Below are 21,536 nucleotides of genomic sequence, written 5' to 3'. Positions count from 1 at the left end.
TAAGTCTGATTTTGGAAAAGCTGGGTATTTTAAGAGTAGCTGCCATCTTTAAGGACAACAGAAATTGATATGTCCTCATGATCTACAAATTAAAGAGGGCAGCCATGAGGTCGCAAAGAGTCAGACATGACTGAGTGACTGAACAACAAATTCTTTGGAAAGTTTCAAAGTAAACTTTAAGGAGGAGCTCAAAGTGGTCTTTACTTCATTTAAGGCAATTAAAATTATTGAGATTAATCTTTGCTGTAAGAACTCACATTCTAATGTGTATTGATTGATAGTTTGGAAGCACCTTGAGTTTCTTAGGACAGTCAGAAATTTACCCTGATGACTTAGCCACAGGGTAAAAAAAAAAAAAAAAAACCTTAAATATTATTCTCCTACCAAAAGAATTAAATAGTGATAAAATAAACAATGTCCTTTATGGCCACTGGACCTTATATACTAGTGGGATATCTGTCTAGTGACAATTAATCTTGTTGAGATGAAGGGAAGAGAGACAATAGAACGGAATGAAACATCTCCATACTTGGTGTGATTACTTCCCAGTCATGTCAGAGGATCAATGGAGGCAGAAAGACAGACAATATCCTCAAAATGAATATCATGGATAGATGTGGGCTTTTATTCTCAGTTTAGCTCCTGCCCACAGTAAATGAATCGTCCCCTTGCATACATGTGCACACATATACACATTAAGATTTGCATGGAATGGGAAGACCCCAGTGAAGGGCCAAGCAATAAGAATGGGCTGACGCCCAGGCACAGCTACAGTGGAAATCCAGCCAGAGCTGTATTTGAGTCCTTGTCTCTGAAACTTCCAGACCCCGAGACACTGTCTCCTGCAAGCTGTCCGAGATGGTTACTCTACAACTTGAGATTGATGGTGAGAGAGAAGAACTTGCCTGAGAGGTTTTTACCACATCCAAGTTTATAATTAATCAGACCTCTTTCCAGCCTTCACAAATATTTGAGCAAAGGAAGCAATTAAGAAAAAATAGTCTTCTTTTGCCGAGAGTTTTAAACCACACCAGCAGCCACATCCACAGGTCAAAAATACCAATATTATTCTATTTATCCAGCTACCTTTCAAAAAGGGAACAACTAAATGGATCATGCTTTTAAGTTGTGGTGCTGGAGAAGACTCGTTAGAGTCCCTTGGACAGTAAGGAGACCAAACCAGTCAATCCTAGAAGAAATCAACCCTGAGTACTCATTGGAAGGACTAATGCTGAAGATCCAATACTTTGGCCATTTGATGTGACTTACTGGAAAAGACCTTCATGCTGGTAAAAACTGAGGGAAAAAGGAGAAGCGGGCCAATGGAGGATAAGATCATTGGATGGCATCACTGACTCGATGTACATGAGTTTAAGCAAACTCTGGGAGATGGTGAAGAACAGCAAAGCCTGGCATGTTGCAGTCCATGGGGTCACAAATAGTCAGACACAATTTAGCAACTAAACAACAGAAGGATCATATGACTTTGCCTTTTTATTTTCTTTAAAAGAATCCTATCTCATTAAAGGGGCTTCCCTTGTGGCTCAGCTGGTGAAGAATCCGCCTGCAATGTGGGAGACCTGTGTTCAATCCCTGGGTTGGGAAGATCCCCTGGAGAAGGAAAAGGCTACCCACTCCAGTATTCAAATTCCAGGAACTGTATAGTCCATGGGGTCGCAAAGAGTCAGACATGACTGAGCAACTTTCACTTCACTTCACTTCACTTCATCACATTAAAACAAACATCTATTTTTTGCAAACAAGGAATTTTCCAACCAAAATTTTAAAATATGCAAGGATCTTCTTTTCAGATGGCAAATTTAGCAAAAAACAGATTGAACAGAAACATTTCTGTTGTGCAAATGAAATAAAATATGTGCATGCTTGCACATGCAGCATGAATTATGAATACGACAAACTATAAATATAACACATTAGTACCAGCAGGAAGCACAAAGGTAGCACAATTTTATGGTCTCAAAACCCTAATTAGCATAAAAGGCATAATATTGTAATCAAATAATTATTGATTAACACAAAGACAGAGAAGCCAGATGTGTTGAGTGGGCTTGGTAATTAGCTAAGTAAACTACAGGTGTTTAAAATTCATAGATTACAAACAAAACGTATCCTTATGGTTAAAGAAACATCGGTAGGCAAATCTTAGTGTCATCAGGTGCAGCAAATACATGCCATAAATGTCAGTACCTGGAATGTACATTACACTTTCACAAATAATATTTGAGGCATCCCTGGCATGAAATGGGTTTTTCATCGCGTTGAAAGTGTGGTTGCATTCAATACACAGATGCTCAGCTTTTGAAAGGCTGTTTTTGCAGGGAGATCCCTGGTTCTGCCCTGTAGACCCGATTCATGTCAATAGCAGCATAAAATAAGACATGACTAATGAATGGACAGCTACACAGTAAACACAGATGAGAGGAGGGGAGCTTGACATTTAAAAGAACAAAAGTTTTCCTGCAAATTGCAGACTTCTGTAAACTTCTCACTGTGTTTCTCCCACCTGCTGTGTGTGTGTGTATGTGTGTGTGTGTGTGCGCGCATGCACGCGCGCACGTGCTCAGTCATGTCTGACTTTGGCAACTGTTGCCTGCCAGGCTCCTCTATCTATTCTACAGGATTCTACAGGCAAGAATACTGGAGTGGGTTGCCATTTCCTCCTCCAAGGAATCTTCCCAACCCAGGAATCAAAACTGCATCTCCTGTAGGCAGGCATATTCTTTACCACTGAGCAACCAGGCAGTTTTCTACTTCACATAGCATTTCTTTGTATGAATGCCAATTTCTCAATCTTCAATAGACATTTAAGTTGCTCCCAAGTTTTTACTGTTTCAAACAATGCTATGAACATGCTTACATGTACGTACAGGTGTACGTGTGAGCTAGGTAAATTCAGAAGGGTAAAGTAGCAGAATCACAGGCATTCCTATTTAAACTTCTAGATGTTGCCACCTTACGATGTTTATGACTGATCATTGTCCTGTGTTTGAGTGGCTGCCATGCCACCTCCTCTGATGGCTCAGACAGTAAAGAATCCACTTGCAATGCGGGTGACCTGGGTTCAATCCCTGGGTAGAGAACATCCCCTGGAGAAGGGCATGGCAACCCACTCTAGTATCTTGCCTGGAGAATTCCATGGACAGAGGAGACTTGTGGGCTACAGTCCATGGGGGTCTGTGACTAAGCACACACCATGCCAGCTGAACAATGACAAGTAATATAAGCTTGATCACCCTTACCAGGGCATTATTAATGTTATTGGATTTTTAAAGAAACAAATCTGTGCTTTGTTGACCTCTTCTGCTGTATCTTTAATTAGTTTCTGCTTTTATATCTTTCTGGCTGTCCTTCCTCCACTCTTTTTAATAAACACTCATCTTCTAACATGAACGAGACTTTATTTTTGCTTATATTTATAGTCTGTCTTCTTGTACTAGAATGCTAGCTTCACTAGAGCAGAGATTTTGTCTGTTTGGTTCATGGATTAGTCCCAGGTCCCAGTACAATGTAGGTACATAACAAATATTTGTTAATTAAATCTATATCTACATCTTCTAACATCTTTAGTCTTAACTTGTGATTCTTTTTAAGTTTTTGAATACTGTGCTTTGTTCATTAATTCTCAGGCTTTCTTCTTTTCTACTCTGAATATTTAATGCCATAAAATTTCCCCTGAATTTTATTTTATATATATTTCAAAAGTTCTGAAATGTAATTTTTAAATATATTTTTCTGTAGTAGTACTTGACTAAAAAAGAAAGTTGTGTTATGCACTTTGGCACTACATGAATTAACTAGGTGGTTTTTGTTTTGTTTTGTTTTGTTTTTCCTATCAATCACTAATCCTTTTAAGTGTTGATCTCTCAGGTATGTCCATCTCTTTGCAACCCCATAGACTATAGCCCACCAGGTTCCTCTGTCCATGGGATTCTCCAGGCAAGAATATTGGAGTCAGTTGCTGTTCCCTTCTACAGGGGATCTTCCCGACCCAGGGACTGAACCTGAGTCTCCTGCATTGGAGGCAGATATTTTACTGTCTGAGCCACCAGGGAAGCCCAAATCCTTAAATCCTTATAAGAATCAAATAGTTTCATTATAATTTGTAATTTTAAAAAAATTCTTTCATTTCTTCTATCTTTGTTTACCTGACATCAGTTATATAGCTTTACTTCATTGACTTGGTTATCTTGAAACATAGTGCCTTCTGGAAAGGCAAAATAAATGCTTCTTTCCCTTAGTCACTCATTTTTCAAACAAAATTTGTTTTTTATAATTAATAAACTTTGTTTAGTAAAGCAGTCATAACAAAATTGAATGGATATCTCAGAGAAGGAGTTATATAGCTCCTTTAACTATTACCAGTGAGTTTTTCTGCCTTTTTTTTTTTTTAGTATTATGGAATCACAGGTTTTCATTAATTCAGTGTGTTTCCTTGGCCTCAATCATTATTCTTTTTAATGTTCAAATTATCACAACTTTAGCCAGCTATTGACCCCTCATCCTAGCTCCTAGATCCTTTTATGTACCATATCCCATACATTTTTGAATTTTCTTTATTTCTAGCTCAAAAAGTGTTCACTCTGCTTATTGCTTTCTGTACCACAGCTGGATTTAGCATTTCTCCAAGGAATTTCCTTGGTTCTTCTTAGTTGAGGGGTTGTTTTAGAGAATATGAACCAGAAGTTCTCATTGCTATTGGGGTAACACTGTTTCTAAGCCATTCCAGTGGCCAGATTTCACACACACACACACACACACACACACACACACACATTTTATATAGTGATTTTAAATTGTGAGTACACTTTGATATTTTCAGTTCAATTTTAACATCTCATTTTTTTTAGCAGTAGTACAATTTTACTTACATGTTTAAAGTGCCATGCCTACAGTACCAAACCTTCAAAGACTAAGGAAATAGAGCTTATATTAATCCTTTAAATAAAACAGTGAATATATGCACTTATCAACTAAAACTGTACTAATCCTAAAATTCAGCTAATCCACATACAAATATAAATAAAAGACTCAGCAATAGAGTTATTTTTATCCAACTACTCTTTATTCTAGGACTAAGGTACTCAAATGAGTGAATTAAAAGATCAGAACAAAGTAAATGAATGCGAACATTATCCATTTTAATGAAATTTTTCTAGTTAGCAGTATGACTGAATGTACTAGAGCCTCAACTCAGAACATGATAATAACAGTTGGGTAGGTAACCTCAGGATGCAATTTAAACGAATTGATTTCATCCATCTTAAGATTAATTCACTGACTCAATGGATTTGAGTTTGGGCACACTCCGAGAGATGGTAAAGGGCAGGGAAGCCTGGCATGCTGCAGTCCATGGGATTGCCAAGAGTCGGACACAACTTAGCAACTGAACGACAAAATTAATTCATAATGGGCAATATTTTAGTTCTTATTTCTAAAGTAAGAAATAATGATGGTGAACTATATTACTAAAATTTATGCTACCAACATGAAGAGCATTAGATTCTTTTTGTTACCCAAATCACAGTATTTACACTTGTTTTTCCTTGATCTCATAACTGTCTCTTTTCTCTTACACTAAAAATCCTTATTTCCAACATCGTTTAGTGTGATTGCTTATTTGTTTGAACCCACACTTAAGGAAAATGGCTTGAAATGGCAAATTGATAAAAATACACTAGTAAATATTATTTTTGTCCTTTGCCCCTTTACAGGGCAGGGGTGCCCACTCCCTAGCTGTTGAATTATTGGCTGCTGATGGCTCAGAGCTGCCCTATTCTTCAGAGAGCTGCCATCAGCGGACGGGCTCAATCAGAAGCTTGAATCCTCCTGCATTTATCTCTTCTCATCTCCACACTCTCTTCTGCCTCCAAAAATATGTCTCTGCTCTCTGTTCTGCTCCCCCATGCTGCTGCCATCTTTCTCCAAATCCCCTGACCTGCTATAGTAACCACCTTACTATCTTCCACTTTTGTTCCAGGCAAATCCATTCCCTATACAATTCTTAGAATCATCTTCAAAAAAATGCAAAGCAGGTGATATCAGTCTTTGACCTCCCACCTGGATTTGAGTAAAATTCAGACTCTTTTTTAAAAAATTAATTTCTATTGGAGTATAGTTGCCTCACAACATTGTTAGTTTCTATTGCACACAGCAGAGTGAATCAGCTACGCATATGTGTGTATGTATATATGTGTGTGTATATATACACATAGACCCCTCTTTTTTGGATTTCTTTCCCACTTAGGTGGCCACAGAGCACTAAGTAGGGTTCCCTGATGTATACAGTAGGTTCTCATTAGCTATCTATTCTATGCATAGTATTGTTAGCATATAATGTCAACCCCAGTCTCCCAATTCATCCCACCACCACCGCAGCCTCTATCATAACTTCTTTCTTGTATCTTCAGTCTTTTCTTATACCACTTCTGTCCTTATTTCAGCCTCACTCCATCTATAGGGACCCTCAGTCAGTCCCTGGAATACTGAAACCTCTTTGCCATCTCATGAACTTTGTACTAGCAGTTCTGTTTGCATGTGACACTCTTTCTGCAGATCTTCACATCTTCTGGTTCTTCCTCAAACAACAGGCCTTAGCCTACATATCAGCCATCAGAGAGGCCTCCTCTGCCACTTGTATGAAATAACTCCAGCCTCATCACAGTCACTCTCCATCACATTATTCTCTTCATATTAATTTTGACAATGTATAATTACTTTGTCTACTCAATTGTTTACTTTGTTACTTAATTTCTCCACTAGAATATAAGTTCCGTGAGGGCAAGAATAAGATCTTCTGTTCACTCTTAAATCCCAGTGCATAGCTCATTTTAGAAACTCCATACATATCCATTGAATAGATGGATGAGACTTCACAACTTCCTGAAGTGGTTCAATCTAGGGAATTAAGGTCAAGATTGAAGACAAAAAGCTTGATTACTCTTAGCTTTGCCTCTGGCTTCTGATCAATGGTAAACAATTGGAAAGCCCTAGAAGTACCTAGTTGTAAGGATGAAAAATAGAAAATCAAAATGATCAATGTCTGCTCCTCGCTCTGCTGTTCTTTACATTCGACACCAGTGGCATAGTCCTAAATAATTATGACATGCTCATGGCTTACAGGAAGTGTTATTTAAGAAAGCAACAGCAAATGACTAACACTTTCCAATGGAAAACCTTTGAAGTTTATCTCTAAGAGTTGCTTTTAATATAGAAAAATAAGATAGAGTTTTTGATATATTTGATCTGATGCCAAGTCTTTGTATAATATGCTCCACACACTTAAACCTCTCTACCAAGTACAATGTTTATCCTTTATTATATAGATCTACAGTACTCTTGGAAATACTTGATGCTTCACTGGAAAGAAAATTATTAGAAGTGTAGTACAGTTGTTTTCACTTTTCTAATTCTTATTCTGAGATAGACAGTATTTCGAAAGAAGTTTCAACTGGCATGAATTTTATTATATAAATGTAAACTCAAAGCTAACTCTAAAATTTAGCAAAATCTATTTTCTTAAATACATGTGTACTTCTCTTCAAGGTCACATTTTCACTTCCACATGGGCTGGTTTATGACAAAAGAAAGTGAAAAGATGAAGAGAGTAGATAGCCATACAAAACTGGTTTCAAGGACCCTTCCAGTCACAACTAAGGAGGAAGAGGGAAAAAATGATTATTAGTAGTTGGGAGTCCATTTCTAGAAATAGAGAGGATTAGCTAAAATTAAATTAAACACATACCAAAAAAGCAGATAATTAAAAGAACACAGACTAAGAGAGAGATTAGATCTTTGATTAATGAAAAATTATATACTAGTCTACTATAATAAGGAGAAGGCAATGGAGACCCACTCCAGTACTCTTGCCTGGAAAATCTCATGGATGGAGGAGCCTGGTGGGCTGCCGTCTATAGGGTCACACAGAGTCGGACACGACTGAGCGACTTCACTTTCACTCTTCACTTTCATGCATTGGAGGAGGAAATGGCAACCCACTCCAGTGTTCTTGCCTGGAGAATCCCAGGGACGGGGGAGCCTGGTGGGCTGCCGTCTATGGGGTCGCACAGAGTTGGACACAACTGAAGTGACTTAGCAGCAGCAGCAGCTACTATAATAGAAAGTGAATATTGAATTTTTCAGGATGTGAACTGGTTCCAATACTGTGACTACACTTAGTGCCAATAAAACTGGGCAGTCATGTCTACCTCATAATGAACATCTCAAAAAATGCTAGAAGGCTTTTTTTCTTAACTTGAGTACTTTAAGAAAATGGGAACAACTTTGAGATTCACACTAGTGAGATGAAAGGGCTTTTAAACATTTCGTATTTAGTTGGGTAGATATTCAGGGAAAAGCAGATACTCTGGAATAATGTTCTTTTAAGTCACAGTCTGGTGAGTGTGAGCAGGTATATGGATTGACCCTTGTTCTCCTTGTCCACCCTGGAAGCCGGCATCCCATGTTCTTACTACCTGGAGTCCCAGCTTCATGAAAAACACCAAATCTCTCTTCTCAATACCCTCAATTCCTTTCACTCCCAACACTCTTCTGGCATTGTATTTGTAAGGTCCCCATTGGCCCACCAAACAGGAAATTCAGTATGTGGTGTTTCCTCTCTGGCTTTGCCAACTTCCCTTAAGTTCTTACTCCAGTTGACCATGACATGCTCTCTCTCCCCAGGTTGTCCTGATACCTCCCAAACCCTTCATCTTTCTTCTCTCCTACACACTGTCCCTTGGTAATCATATATACTCACATAAATCCAAATACCATTATCCATGTCAATTTTCTTAACCATGGTATGCTTAAATTCTCAGATAATATTCTGATTCCAAGAAATAACATTTAAGCAAGAATGTTATTTCCAAGAAATAACAATTAATAACATTATTTGTAATTATTTTTAAGATTATTGTAGCACTTGCCTGTGTATTTCAGAACTGACAGTTTTGATATGATAACCAAAAGTGTCAAAAAATTAACAATCGTCTACATTTTCTGCATTTATTTCTTTGTTTACTTTTCTTTATTTAAAAGTTGCAGTTTTCTGAGTTGCATTTTCTCTGACATGCCTCTCATAGGAAATTGAGTTTATTATGTGTTCAGGTGTTTTTTAATGTTTGAAATCTAACTGCTAAAGGAGATAGAAATCATACACAAACTTGTAGTAAAATTTTATACCAAATTTAAGTAAGGAGCTTGAATTTTCAATATCACTTGATGCTACTGATGTTCTCATTCAAATTTTATACAGTCATTGCAAAGGATACTACAGTTTATAAATATATTATGTGTGTGCATGTACATGCTCAGTCACTCAATTGTGTCTGACTCTTTGCGACCTCAAGGTCTGTCACCTGTCAGGCTCCTCTATACGTGGAATTTTCCAGATATGAATAATGGAGCAGATTGCCACTTCCTTCTCCAGGATAAACCCAGGGATTGAACTTGAGTCTCCTACATTGCAGGCAGATTCTTTACTGCTGAGCGACCTGGGAAGCCCATAAATATGCTGTAGTCCCAACAAATTGAGAACCACACTGAGACATTTCTATGAATGTAACAAATATGCATTATTAATTCATAAATTCACTTTTGTTTTATTTGGGTAAAATAAATTTTAGTCAAAGCCATATTAAAAGGAACTTATAGTCAGTCCTGAATTAGGAAAAGGCAAGAGGTAAGGGTAAGAATGCTTAAAGAGTAGAGATTGCTATGAATTTTGAGATAATACTAATTTATCCTGAACCTAATGAATTCTATTAAAATCAAAAATGATAGTTGGTCTGCAGTGACCAAGACTAACTCTAAGAGATTAAATCTGATGGCTAGCAAAGAGAGTAGCATGCAGTTTGCCTGCAGGTAAATTGCCTTGTGTGAAACTGAATTCACTAGCGAAAGTAATTATTTTTCTATAATATTTTCCCTCCAGAGGGTAACTGCAAATGATACATATAGCCAACCAACACCTATAAAAACAGGATGATGTAAAATGTCTTATTATCCATAAAATGCTGAAACTGTGAAGGTAACTGAATGATATTTGTAGCAAACCAACACCAAAAAAAAAAAAAAAGGAAAAGAACATGTTTTATTATTGATCTAATCACAGGCATACTTATAATGGTACTTTGAATTGAGTTGAGGAAAATCTAAACCTGCCTACTAGCGTGAACTGGAAATGTTTCTCATCTCGCAGTGTGGGTACCACATACAGCAGAGAAACGGGCGAGAGGGTCTGCCACTGTCCTTGCTCTGGGGGCTCCCACACTGGTTTTCAGGACCAGCCACCTAGAAGTTCAAGAACTTTCCATTTCACACCAGTTTCCTGTAAATCTGCAGAGTTCCAAACCCAATGTCTCTTACTTAGGAGAGTCCTGCGCCACTCAGGTGGGGACAGTTCTCTAGGCAGCACAGGTCTGTGCACAGCATCATTTGTGGGTGCACAATCAGTGGGTGGCCCCTGAGTGGCTGGACAGGGCCCGTCTGTGGTGCCCACTCAACATGTCCCCCTGGCACTAGTGGCGACAAGCTGGCTAGGAGTGGAGGCTGGGAACGGACCCACTCCCCGGCTCCTGAATCCTCAGTTCCCCAGCAGGTCTATGTCCCGGTCCACCACCTGCGGTCGGTAGCCCTTGCCGTCTGTCCATCCTCACCCTCCCTCCTTCCTGCTCCACACCAGCAGCTGTAATCTTTACTTTATCTGGGAGCCAAGAGTCTGGTTCCTCGCCTGTTCTTTTTAAACTATTGTTTATGACAAAAACATTATAACCTTAGTCCTTCCTAGCTGACACTCTGCAGATACTAAAAGGCCTCTCTTGAGGTTTAAACATCTGCACAGGTGTCTCTGTTAGGAGTTTCTGGAAGTCTGTTTTGATATGGAAAAGTCAAGGCTTGCCTTCTTTGTTCTTTTGCTTGGCTGTGGTGGCATTTTCTGAAAACAACTAGAGAGGAAGGAACCAGCTCCCTTCAGGGTCTGAGGAATTGTAAACGGTTGGGCAGGGGAACAGAGGAATGGGAAACCACCACATCACAGCTGGAAGTACAGACCGCACAGGATCAAGTCCTGGGTCCACCACTCCATGCTGCGCTGAGTGCTGTGTCGCTCAGTCATGTCTGACTCCTTGCGACCCCATGGACTGTAGCCCGCCAGGCACCTCCGTCCTTGAGGATTCTCCAGGCAAGAAAACTGGACAGGTTGTCACGCCCTCCTGCAGAGGATCTTCCCAACCCAGGGATTGAACTCAGGGCTCCTGCATTGCAGGAGGATTCTTTACTGTCTGAGCCACCAGAGAAGCCCAAGAATACTGGAGTGGGTAGCCTATCCCTTCTCCAGGGGATCTTCCTAACCCAGAAATGGAACCAGTCTCCTGCATTGCAGGCAGATTCTTTACCAGCTAAGCTACCAGGGAAGCCCTACCATACATAGGAAGTTCTTTTGATTTATTTATTAATGAGGTTGGGCACTTTATTTTTCCTTTCCGTGACCAACTTTCCTCATCTGCTTTAATTTTTTTTTAATAATTGCTATACAACAACTAACACGAACCTGGTGTCTTAAACAATGGAAGTGTATATTCTCATAGTTCTGGAGGCCAGACGTCTGAAATCAGTTTCACTGGACTGAAATGAAGATGCTGCCAGGGCCAGGCTCCCCCTGGAGTGTTAGGGATGATCTTCTCTCACCTCTCCCAGCTTCTGGTGGTGGTCAGCATTCTTGTGGCCACATCGCTCCAGTTGTTGCCTTCATGGTCATCCTATTGTTCTGTCCTTGTGTCTAGCATCCCTTTGCTTCCCTCTAAAAGGAGACATGTGATTGTCTTTAGGGCCCATCAGATAATCCAGAATAATCCCCCCATTTCATGATCCTTACCACAATCATAGCTACAAAGTCCTATTCTTGCTGTATAAGGTAGAATTCACAGATTCCAGAGAGTTGGATATAAATGTGATTTGGGGGGACCATTATTCAACTACTATAAGTTAGGATGATGATACCTACATGAACCCATAATATATGGAAAGTGCTTAGAACAATGTCTCGCAGGCAAAAAAACTCTCTCAGTACACGTTACCATGATGGTGATACCAGTGGCAATGGAGCAATAAGAAAACAGAGAAGTAAATTCCAGTGTGGACAGTATAATTGAAGGGAAGGGTGGGATGAATTGAGAGATTGGAATTGACATACATGCACTACTGATGTTGTTTCTAAAATATAGAAGTAATGAGAACCTACTGTATAGCACAGGACTCTACCCAATGCTCTGTGGTGACCTAAATGGGAAGGAAATTCAAGGAGGAGGAGATATATGTATACATGCAGCTGAGTCACTTTGGTGTGCAGCAGAAACTGAAACAACATTATAAATCAACAATAGTCCAATAAAAAAACTAACTAAATAGACATGAATTTTTAAACAAATATATCATCTCTGAATTTTCAATGTTGTGCTAACCTTAAAGTGTTATCATTCAAAGAATTACATGTCCCTACTGAATAACTATAACCCATATGAAAATAAGCTATTTCATTCATATGACACATGCAGTCATGTTAGGTTCATCTTTTGTCATTCTGTACCTGGAATTTAAACCCTTTCAGCAATTTCATTCATCCTAAATTCTTCCTAAGGTGAAAGCTGAAGATGTGAGGTAATGTGTTCGTCTCCTTTCTCTGTCTTGTCTCCTGCCCGCCTAGGATACAGACCTAATGACATTCAACATCTCTGTGCACCGGTCCTGGTGGCGGGAACATGGGCCTGGCTGTGTCCGAAGAGTACTGCCCCCGTCAGCCCACGGCATGACAGACGATTACACGTATGTCTCTGTCACCGGCTGCATTGTTGACTTCCAGTACCTGGAGGTCATCCACAGTGCCGTCCAAATCCTACTCTCTGTAAGTATCACATCTGTGTCATTGTCGGATCTGGACTCTCTTTAATGTCATTTTGTATCTAAACCTTCCATCCACGCTCTCTTGGTAGATAATGCCATAGATAAGTACACAGAGAACATCCTTTAAACAATGGAAATAACAGTAATAATGCTCACATTGGTTATGCTCGATGGCAGTTTATGTCTTTTTCCTCTTGATACCCAGACAATTTTTTTAGAACCAGTTAGTTACTGTAGTTTCCAACTTGAGATGCAATCCACATAATTCAGTGGAATAGTATCACCGTCCTCCAGAAATGGTGACTGTCCATTCGGGACCATGGATTCTTCTCCTAATACACTTTTACTACAGTTACTACTCCTAAGGCATTCTTTTACTAATGCCCACGCATTCTAGGGAAAGAAGGATGGAAATATACCCAATGTCTTTCTCAATCTAGTAAAACTCACATTTCCAATAATTATTCCTTAAGAAAGCAAATTCCTCCAGAGAGTCCTACACATTTTAGGGCCTAAAACTGGTTGTGAGGATACAGTTCCATTTAGAGAAATAGAGAGAAAATGACTTGACCGGACCACACAAAGCCTATGTGCTGGGAATTCCTTAAAGATGTTTTCTTTCCACCAGACTGCCCCACCCACAGTTCGATCACACTGTGGAGTAGAATTAATTTAAGATATATACCATCATCAAGAATTCTTTTTCTTTGAGATCCAACAAGGATTTGGTGTTTTTTTGAGTCAATATATGATAGAGTCATTCTCACAGTGCTTTTCACATGAACCAACCATTCCAGTTCTTCTGTTCCAACTGGTTAAAGTCAGAATAAGAGATTCAGGTTCAATAATAAATAAATAGATGATAGAAGTGTAAGAGGTGTATGTCAGTGAAGAATGGACTTGGAATTATTTCCAGAAAGAACTTTAGGAGTCCTTGTAACACTTACTGTAACCATTATCTACTGCTCCAAAATATAATTACAGAAAACAATATCAGTATGTTGCTTTGAGTTTTGTGGGTGAGGAATCTAGGCAGTTCTGCTTCACCGGATACTGGCCAAGGTCACTCATGTAAACTTTCCAACCAGGAGCTTTGCTGGGGTTACACTAGCCTAGATGTCCTCACTCATATGTCTGGGGCTGGCTGTTGACCCACATTCTCCTCCACATGGCTTGTCTTTTAGAAGAAAACTTGAGAGGCTTTCTTACAGCCAGTGAGCTGGGTTCCAGTAAAAGAAGCCCAACATGCAAGCATTTATCTAGCCTCTTCTTGAAAGTAAAGCCTACTAATGTCCCATTGGCTATAGCAAATCACGTGATCAAGCTCAGCATTATTGTGGGCGGGGCCTCTAGAAAGGTGAACATACTAGAAGCCATGGCTCATTTGGAGCCATCAGTGTACTAGTCTTATCCTCCTTTACAGAATGTATTATTGTTCTTTAACCCACATATGTTAAGGTCTAAAATAGTATTTTAGGGGATGTTTAAATCATAATTTTCTAGAAAGACTAAAGACTTGAACATAAAACTCCAAAGATCTTTTAGTGTCCTAAAAGATGAAATTGGCTTCAATGAAAAGCAAATTCTACACTGAATTCAAAGAAAGAGGCTGGACCTCAATGATAAGGAATTTCTTTCAGAGATGTAGCAGGAAATCTGATTATTCGTGGTTTCTGTATGTTTGTCGTCACTTGTCAATATATGTTTATCAATCTCTCTGTATTCTCTGGTCTTTCTTTACTCTCCTGGAAGTTACCTATGGAACTGTGGCAAAATATATGTTTAAATCTTTGAATTTAAAAAAAAACATGTAGGCAAATTTTCTTTAAAAATTTTTCAACCTATTGTAAGGTGAAACAGTACTCTATTATATTTTAGATTCTAAAGGTTCTTAGTGAACTTTTTAATGTTGAAACATTTTTCTAGAATCATTTATATATGAACAGATTCCCCTTCTTTAAAAAAATTCACAGAAAATTGCTAAACCATTTTGTGGAGTGATGACATGATTTCCAAGTTTTCATAATGCAGCAGAATGCTGTAGAATCAAAAAGTCGTTTCTCCATAGTAACTCCAATTCAAATGAACAGCAAGGTGAAAGTATTTATTTGATAAGAAACCGAACTGACACATAGAAAACTACATTAGAGAAAAGCACTAAATAAAGTGTATGTTGCCACCTTAAAGTACTTGTCATTCATAAATCAATTCCTCGGCATATTAGTTTAGTGAACGTTCAGAACTGTCCACTGCACACATAATCCTCATTATACTATTCAGCCTTCCAGCAATAAAAATATTAGCTGCTGATCTCTGACTTCTCTTGTGTAATATACCTGCCAGACAACAATTTCAATATTTTTTCTTTTTTATGTTAAAATGAAATGTATCCTGACTTTGTCTCACAGCAAAATAATTATGTATTATTGTTGTGGTTGATTGCGTATGGTTTTCTTATATTTTCTATTTCATATGAATATGTTTACAATGATTAGAACCTGGATTTTTTTTAAAATCCAGTGATATGGAAATGCTTCCTGTATCAGTCACTTAGCATGTGCTAAAATGTCAGTCTTATTTCTGGGGAAAAATAAGGGGTGACGGTTGTAAGATTTAACAGCCCATGCTGCTTGGGCAACTGCTAGGTAAACTAACAGGCAAAGGACTCTGAGATGGGGCAGAGTCCCAGAGGCCCTATTGCTGCAAGGGTTACCCTTACAATTGCTGGAGGTGCCAGAATATCTAGAAGTTCACAGGGAGGAGCCAACAGAGGTGGCTAGGATGGCGGAGGAGGGTTTCAGGGCAGCAGCTCTCTCTGGCAAGTTGAGATGGAAGTGTTTGAATAATCTACCTATAGATACGTTTCTTCTTCCCACCCCCAACTCTTCATCCACTGGCCACAGTCCACGAGGAGACATCTTTCCTCTGAAAGTTCCAGGATAGATTTATATAGATAATTAAATAGATAATTAGATGGATCAATAATAGATAGATAATTAGATAAATAGATAATTCATTCACTTAATTCAAAGAGATAAAAATGTGTGCAGTGAAATCCTCCCTCCTACCCTTGGCCCCACTTGCCTGGATCCCCTATCTCTGCTCCCCATTGGGCAACCCAACCCATTTTGTTTTGTTTGTTTGTTTGTTTAGGGTTATGCATAGGATGACACTAGTATTGTTTGAACTCATCTAAATATAATGATTTGGGTTTATATAATATATATACTATATCTAACATAATATATGATATATAGTATAACATGATATCAACTGGACATCATAATTATCTATGTTGTAACTATCACACACATGTTGTACTAAATAGCTGTATGCATGTGTCACTGAGAACATGTCCTAGACCTGCCCAGCTCCTGCTTCCCCAGGATGTACATTACAGGTGTCCTGCCATATAAGCACACCGTTAATAGAGTTTAACTGAGTCTTTGGTCTGTCTACCTTCCAGAATAAAAGTTCCTTGAAGGATAGAACAGTGTCCTTTTAAACCCTGTTCATTTTTGTGGTCCCAGTGACTAGCAGAGCGATGGCACTAAGTATTTATGAGTACTTGTGAATATGAATGAATAAATGGCCAACAGACAAGAGATTCCAAAGCCTGAAGTAAGTAAACACAACAAGAAGAATTCATTGATCAAGAACTGGCATGGATGAACGCACAGACAAAATGCTGGAGCCAGAAAGAAGATCCTGATCGTTTGGAGGCGCTCTTACATCTTCGCTGTTACTGTACGCTTAGTTATTACTAGACACGTTGTCTTAGTAGACTGCCCAGTTCCAAGGTCAACAGGTCAGTAATAGTGAATATGTAATCTAAGACACTTTTTAATTTTTATGATTCCTTATTTGTAGCTAAATAGATCCATATTATACTTATGCTAACTATTGAACAAGATATTTTAAAGGAGCTCATTTTTATAAATAGTAGACAAATGCTAATCTCTAAACCTTTGAAACTCAACCTTATCTACATCTCGTTAAACTCACCTTGTCTTCAACTCTTTGGAGCTGATTTTATACACATACTGTCTGGAGCCCTCACTGTCAAGATATTCTCCTTCATATCTGATAGGTGATGAGTCTCACTCTTTAACGTTTTTGGAGGTTGTCACCAGGATCAGAGCTGGGGACCAGAGCGCCCTGAGAATTGGTTTTCCGTCATGCCTGTGTTCTTTGCATTGCCTCTAGTCCCGTCATCAGCATTCATCACTATTTTCTATCTTTCATATCAGACACCTTAAAAGTCAAGAGAGAATGGTGAATGACAACAGTAGACCACAAGGTATCCTACAGAATCTGTATTCTCAAAAAGCTGCGTGAGCACTAGATTTGAGCTCCCTGCGTCATACAGCAAGGAGCTCAAATCTCGTGCTCTGTGACAGAGGGGAGGAATGGGCTAACAGGTGGAGGGAGGCTCAAGAGAGAGGGGACTTGCGAATATCTATGACTGATTCATGTTAATGTATGGCAGAAGCCAGCACAACATCGTAAAGCAATTATCCTCCCGTTAAAAAGAAATAAATTTAAATTAAAAAAAGAAAATGCAAACAAACAAAAAAGGCTGTGCAAGTATCTATTCCATCTGCTTAGAATACTTGGCTTAGTCATGGAAGCTAATAATATTATTGCTAACTCAGTAACGTATGCTCACACAGTATAAGAATTCAAGTCAAATAGTAAGCTTTTGAAATAAGTTCCAATTCCTATCAATGGTATCCTCCAAAAATGCATGCTAGGTCACTTTTCAGTCATGTCTGACTCTTTGGAACCCTGTGAACTGTAGCCCACCAAGCTCCTCTGTATATGGGATTCTCCAGGCAAGAACACTGGAGTGGGTTGTCGTGCCCTCCTCCAGGGGATCTTTCCAACCCAGGGATTCATTGCATCTCTTATATCTCCTGCACTGGCCTGCGGGTTCTTTACCACTAGCATCACCTGGGAAGCCCACTCCCAAAATGCACATATCATTAAAAATGAGTTTCCTTGGGGGGTCTTATTTCTGAGTTAACATTTAATTTATTTAACAAACTGTTAGTATGTGCTTAGAGCTACTCTGAGTGCTTTGCAAATATGAACTCGTTTAATCATCAAAATGAACAAGTGAAAAGAAAAATTAGTGTTTGTAGCTAAGTTCTGTCTGACTCTTTGTGACCCTATGGACTGTAGCCCACCAGGCTCCTCTGTCCATGGGATTTCCTAAGAATACTGGGATAAGTTGCCAATTCCTCTTCCAAGGGATCTTCCCGACCTAGAGATCCAACCCTTGTCGCTTATGTCTCCTGCATTGGCAGGTGGGTTCTTTACCACAGCGCCACCTGGGAAGCCTATTTATAGCTGACTACTACCAATCATATAGATACTTTTAATAGTTTTAGGTTATAGATAAGTGTACAATATTTAGCAAATATTTCAGATTTACAATTCAAATGTAGAAAGACCTCCCATGCCCACTGATAAAACCCTAAGTGGAATTTAAGCAATTCATCATCCATTTTGTCTATATATATATATATATATCCATGTTTTGAAAACATCTGGGTTCTTATTAGATGTCTGGTCTTACATAAATCTAACTCTAATGTTATCTGTCACTTGTACACAGTATCTATGGGTTTAAATAACTTAAATATGCAAACATTTAAAATTTGTATTCCTCTTATACTGTAGCATTCTCCTTAATGGTATGTGTATGATTGGACATTATTCTGTATGTTAATCAGTCATCACAGACATTTATGTTTCCAAACACAAATTCATCTGATTTCCAAACAATAGAATTTAGTCTCCGGAGGCCTAAATGCTCATGGTTATCCCAGACATGTTTGCAGGCCTTCATAAATTATTACTGCTCTGCTAGTTTCAAATAATCTGCCAAACATTGATTATTAAATACAGAAGTGAGTTCTGACATTTGGTAGACTTAAATATGATTTCACCAGAGAAATGTAAAGCTTGATTAGAAATCATATCTAGCACAAAACCATTAATTTAGAAAACCTGAGATATGTTTAATAATTAATCAAGGCAAATATTGTGACTGTAGGCTTATGGAGAAATTAGAAACAAAAAAGTTAATTTTAGTGATGCTTACTTAGGGTAATTTAATGTCATTCAGATGTTTACAGAGGTTTCCTCTTTAGCCTTAGGTAGGAATAATTAGTGGGTTGGAAAAAGGCAGTTTTCGTGAAAACAAAAGTTAATTCAAAAACATTTACTGTCTTCCTTTAGAAGACAAAATTCAGTATAGACTGTATGCTGCTAAGTCACTTCAGTCGTGTCCGACTCTGTGCGACCCCATAGACGGCAGCCCACCAGGCTCCCCCGTCCTTGAGATTCTCCAGGCAAGAACACTGGGTGGGTTGCTGTTTCCTTCTCCAACGCATGCAAGTGAAAAGTGAAAGTGAAGTCGCTCAGTCATGTCCGACTCTTAGCGACCCCATGGACTGCAGCCTACCAGGCTCCTCCATCCATGGGATTTTCCAGCCAAGAGTACTGGAGTGGGGTGCCACTGCCTTCTCCAATAGACTGTATAGAGAAAACTTATTTTTAGTTTAGAGTATAATTGCCTTACACTGTTGTGTTTGCTTCTGCTGTACAACAATGTGGATCGGCTATATGTACACACACATCCCCTCCCTCTTGAACCTCCCCCCACATCTCCATCCCACCCCTCTAAGTCATCATGTAAAGAAAATCTTGTCACTTTTTGTGTTCTTTCTAAATGAAAACAGACAGTACAACGTCCATTCAAAAAATATATGTATATATATATATATATAAAGGAAACCCCTACACTATACAAAGCACTGTGCTAGGAGAGATGGACATGAGAGGAGGAATTCAAATTTGTTGTGGTTGTACCCATGGTACCAGAGGAGATCAGGCAGGAAATTAAAGGACCACAACAGAGCAGAAAATGAGAGAGTTCCACAATTCAGAGTCTAAGCGCTACTGGGCTCACAAAAGAAAGTAGCATATGGGAAAGCTGTGATATTTTGCCTCACCCTACTCCCCCCACCCAAAATGTTTGACTCTTGAAAATGAACTCTTTCTTTTTTTAAGGACAAAACTATAATATGTCAAGGACGTCCCAAATGAGTTACTGGTGGACTTACAGAAGCTTCCATTGTTGCCACCACAGGGATAATTAATAGTTATGAAAATTAAAAGTTACTCTGCAGGATACGTTAAAAAAAATGTTGTCATCTAGTCACTATGTTGTGTCTGACTCGTTTACGACCCCATGGACTGTAGCCCGCCAGGCTACTCTGTCCGTGGGATTTCCCAGGCAAGAATATTGGAGTGGGTTGCCATGCCTCCCTCCAGGGGATCATCCTGACCCAAGAATTGAGCTCATATCTTCTGCATTGCAAATAGGTTTTCTACCATTGAGACACCAGGGCTGCTGCTGCTGCTGCTAAGTCACTTCAGTCGTGTTTGACTCTGTGCGACCCCATAGATCTCCATCCAGGCAAGAATACTGGAATGGGTTGCCATTTCCTTCTCCAATGCATGGAAGTGAAAAGTGAAAGTGAAGTCCCTCAGTCGTGTCCAACTCCTAGCCTACCAGGACTGCAGCCTACCAGGCTCCTCCGTCCATGGGATTTTCAAGGCAAGAGTACTGGAGTGGATTGCCATTGCCTTCTCCCACGACACCAGGGAGGCCCACATAAAAACAATCACTTCAGTTGCGTTCAGTCACTCAGTCGTGTCCAGTTCATTGCAACTCCATGGACTAAAGCACACCAGGATTTCCTGTTCATCATAAACTCCCAGAGCTTGCTCAAACTCATGTCCATCGAGTAGGTGATGCCATCCAACTATCTCATCTTCTGTTGTCCCCTTTTCCTCCTGCCTTCAGTCTTTCCCAGCATCAGAATCTTTTCCAAAGAGTCAGTTTGTCGCATCAGGTGACCAAAGCATTGGAGCTTCAGCTTCAGCATCAGTCCTTCCAATGAATATTCAGGACTGATCTCCTTTAGGATGAACTAATTTGATCTCCTTGCAGTCCAAGGGACTCTCCAAGAGTCTTCTCCAACATCACAGTTCAAAAGCATCAATTCTTCAGCACTCAGCTTTCTTTATGGTCCAACTCTCACATCCATACATGACTACTGGAAAAACCACAGCTTTGACTAGATGGACCTTTGTCAGCAAAGCAATGTCTCTGCTTTTTAATATGCTTTTTAATAGCTTTTCTTCCAAGGAGCAAGGGTCTTTTAATTTCATGGGTGCAGTCACCATCTGCGGTGATTTTGGAGCCCAAGAAAATAAAGTCTGTCACTGTTTCCATTGTTTCCCTATCTATTTGCCATGAAGTTATGGGACCAGATCCCATGATCTTAGTTTTTTGAATGTTGAGTTTTAAACCAGCTTTTTCACTCTCCTCTTTCACATTCATCAAGACATGCTTTAGTACTTCTTTGCTTTCTGCCATAAAGGTAGTGTCATCTGCGTATCTGAGGTTATTGATATTTCTCCTTTCAATCTTGATTCCAATTTGTGCTTCATTTAGCCCAGCATTTCACATGATGTCCTCTGCATATCAGTTAAATAAGTAGAGTGACAATATACAGCCTTGACATACTCCTTTCCCAATT

The 21,536-nt window shown here is 39.2% G+C and overlaps 1 protein-coding gene across 2 annotated transcripts in view; it reads left to right on the top strand.

The window, feature by feature from the left end:
- Positions 1 to 21,536, top strand: part of NKAIN3 (Na+/K+ transporting ATPase interacting 3) — a 526,059-nt gene that overhangs the window by 373,393 nt on the left and 131,130 nt on the right. For both annotated transcript variants that reach the window (XM_018058468.1, XM_018058469.1), the window contains exon 4: positions 12,722 to 12,919. In XM_018058468.1, coding sequence (XP_017913957.1) covers positions 12,722 to 12,919 — 198 coding nt within the window. The remainder of the gene's footprint in view (positions 1 to 12,721; positions 12,920 to 21,536) is intronic.

The sequence above is a fragment of the Capra hircus genome, chromosome 14, assembly GCF_001704415.2.
Source record: "Capra hircus breed San Clemente chromosome 14, ASM170441v1, whole genome shotgun sequence".
Taxonomy (NCBI): domain Eukaryota; kingdom Metazoa; phylum Chordata; class Mammalia; order Artiodactyla; family Bovidae; genus Capra; species Capra hircus.
The sequence above is the reverse complement of the archived record's forward strand: the minus strand, read 5'-3'. Positions and strand labels throughout refer to the sequence as shown.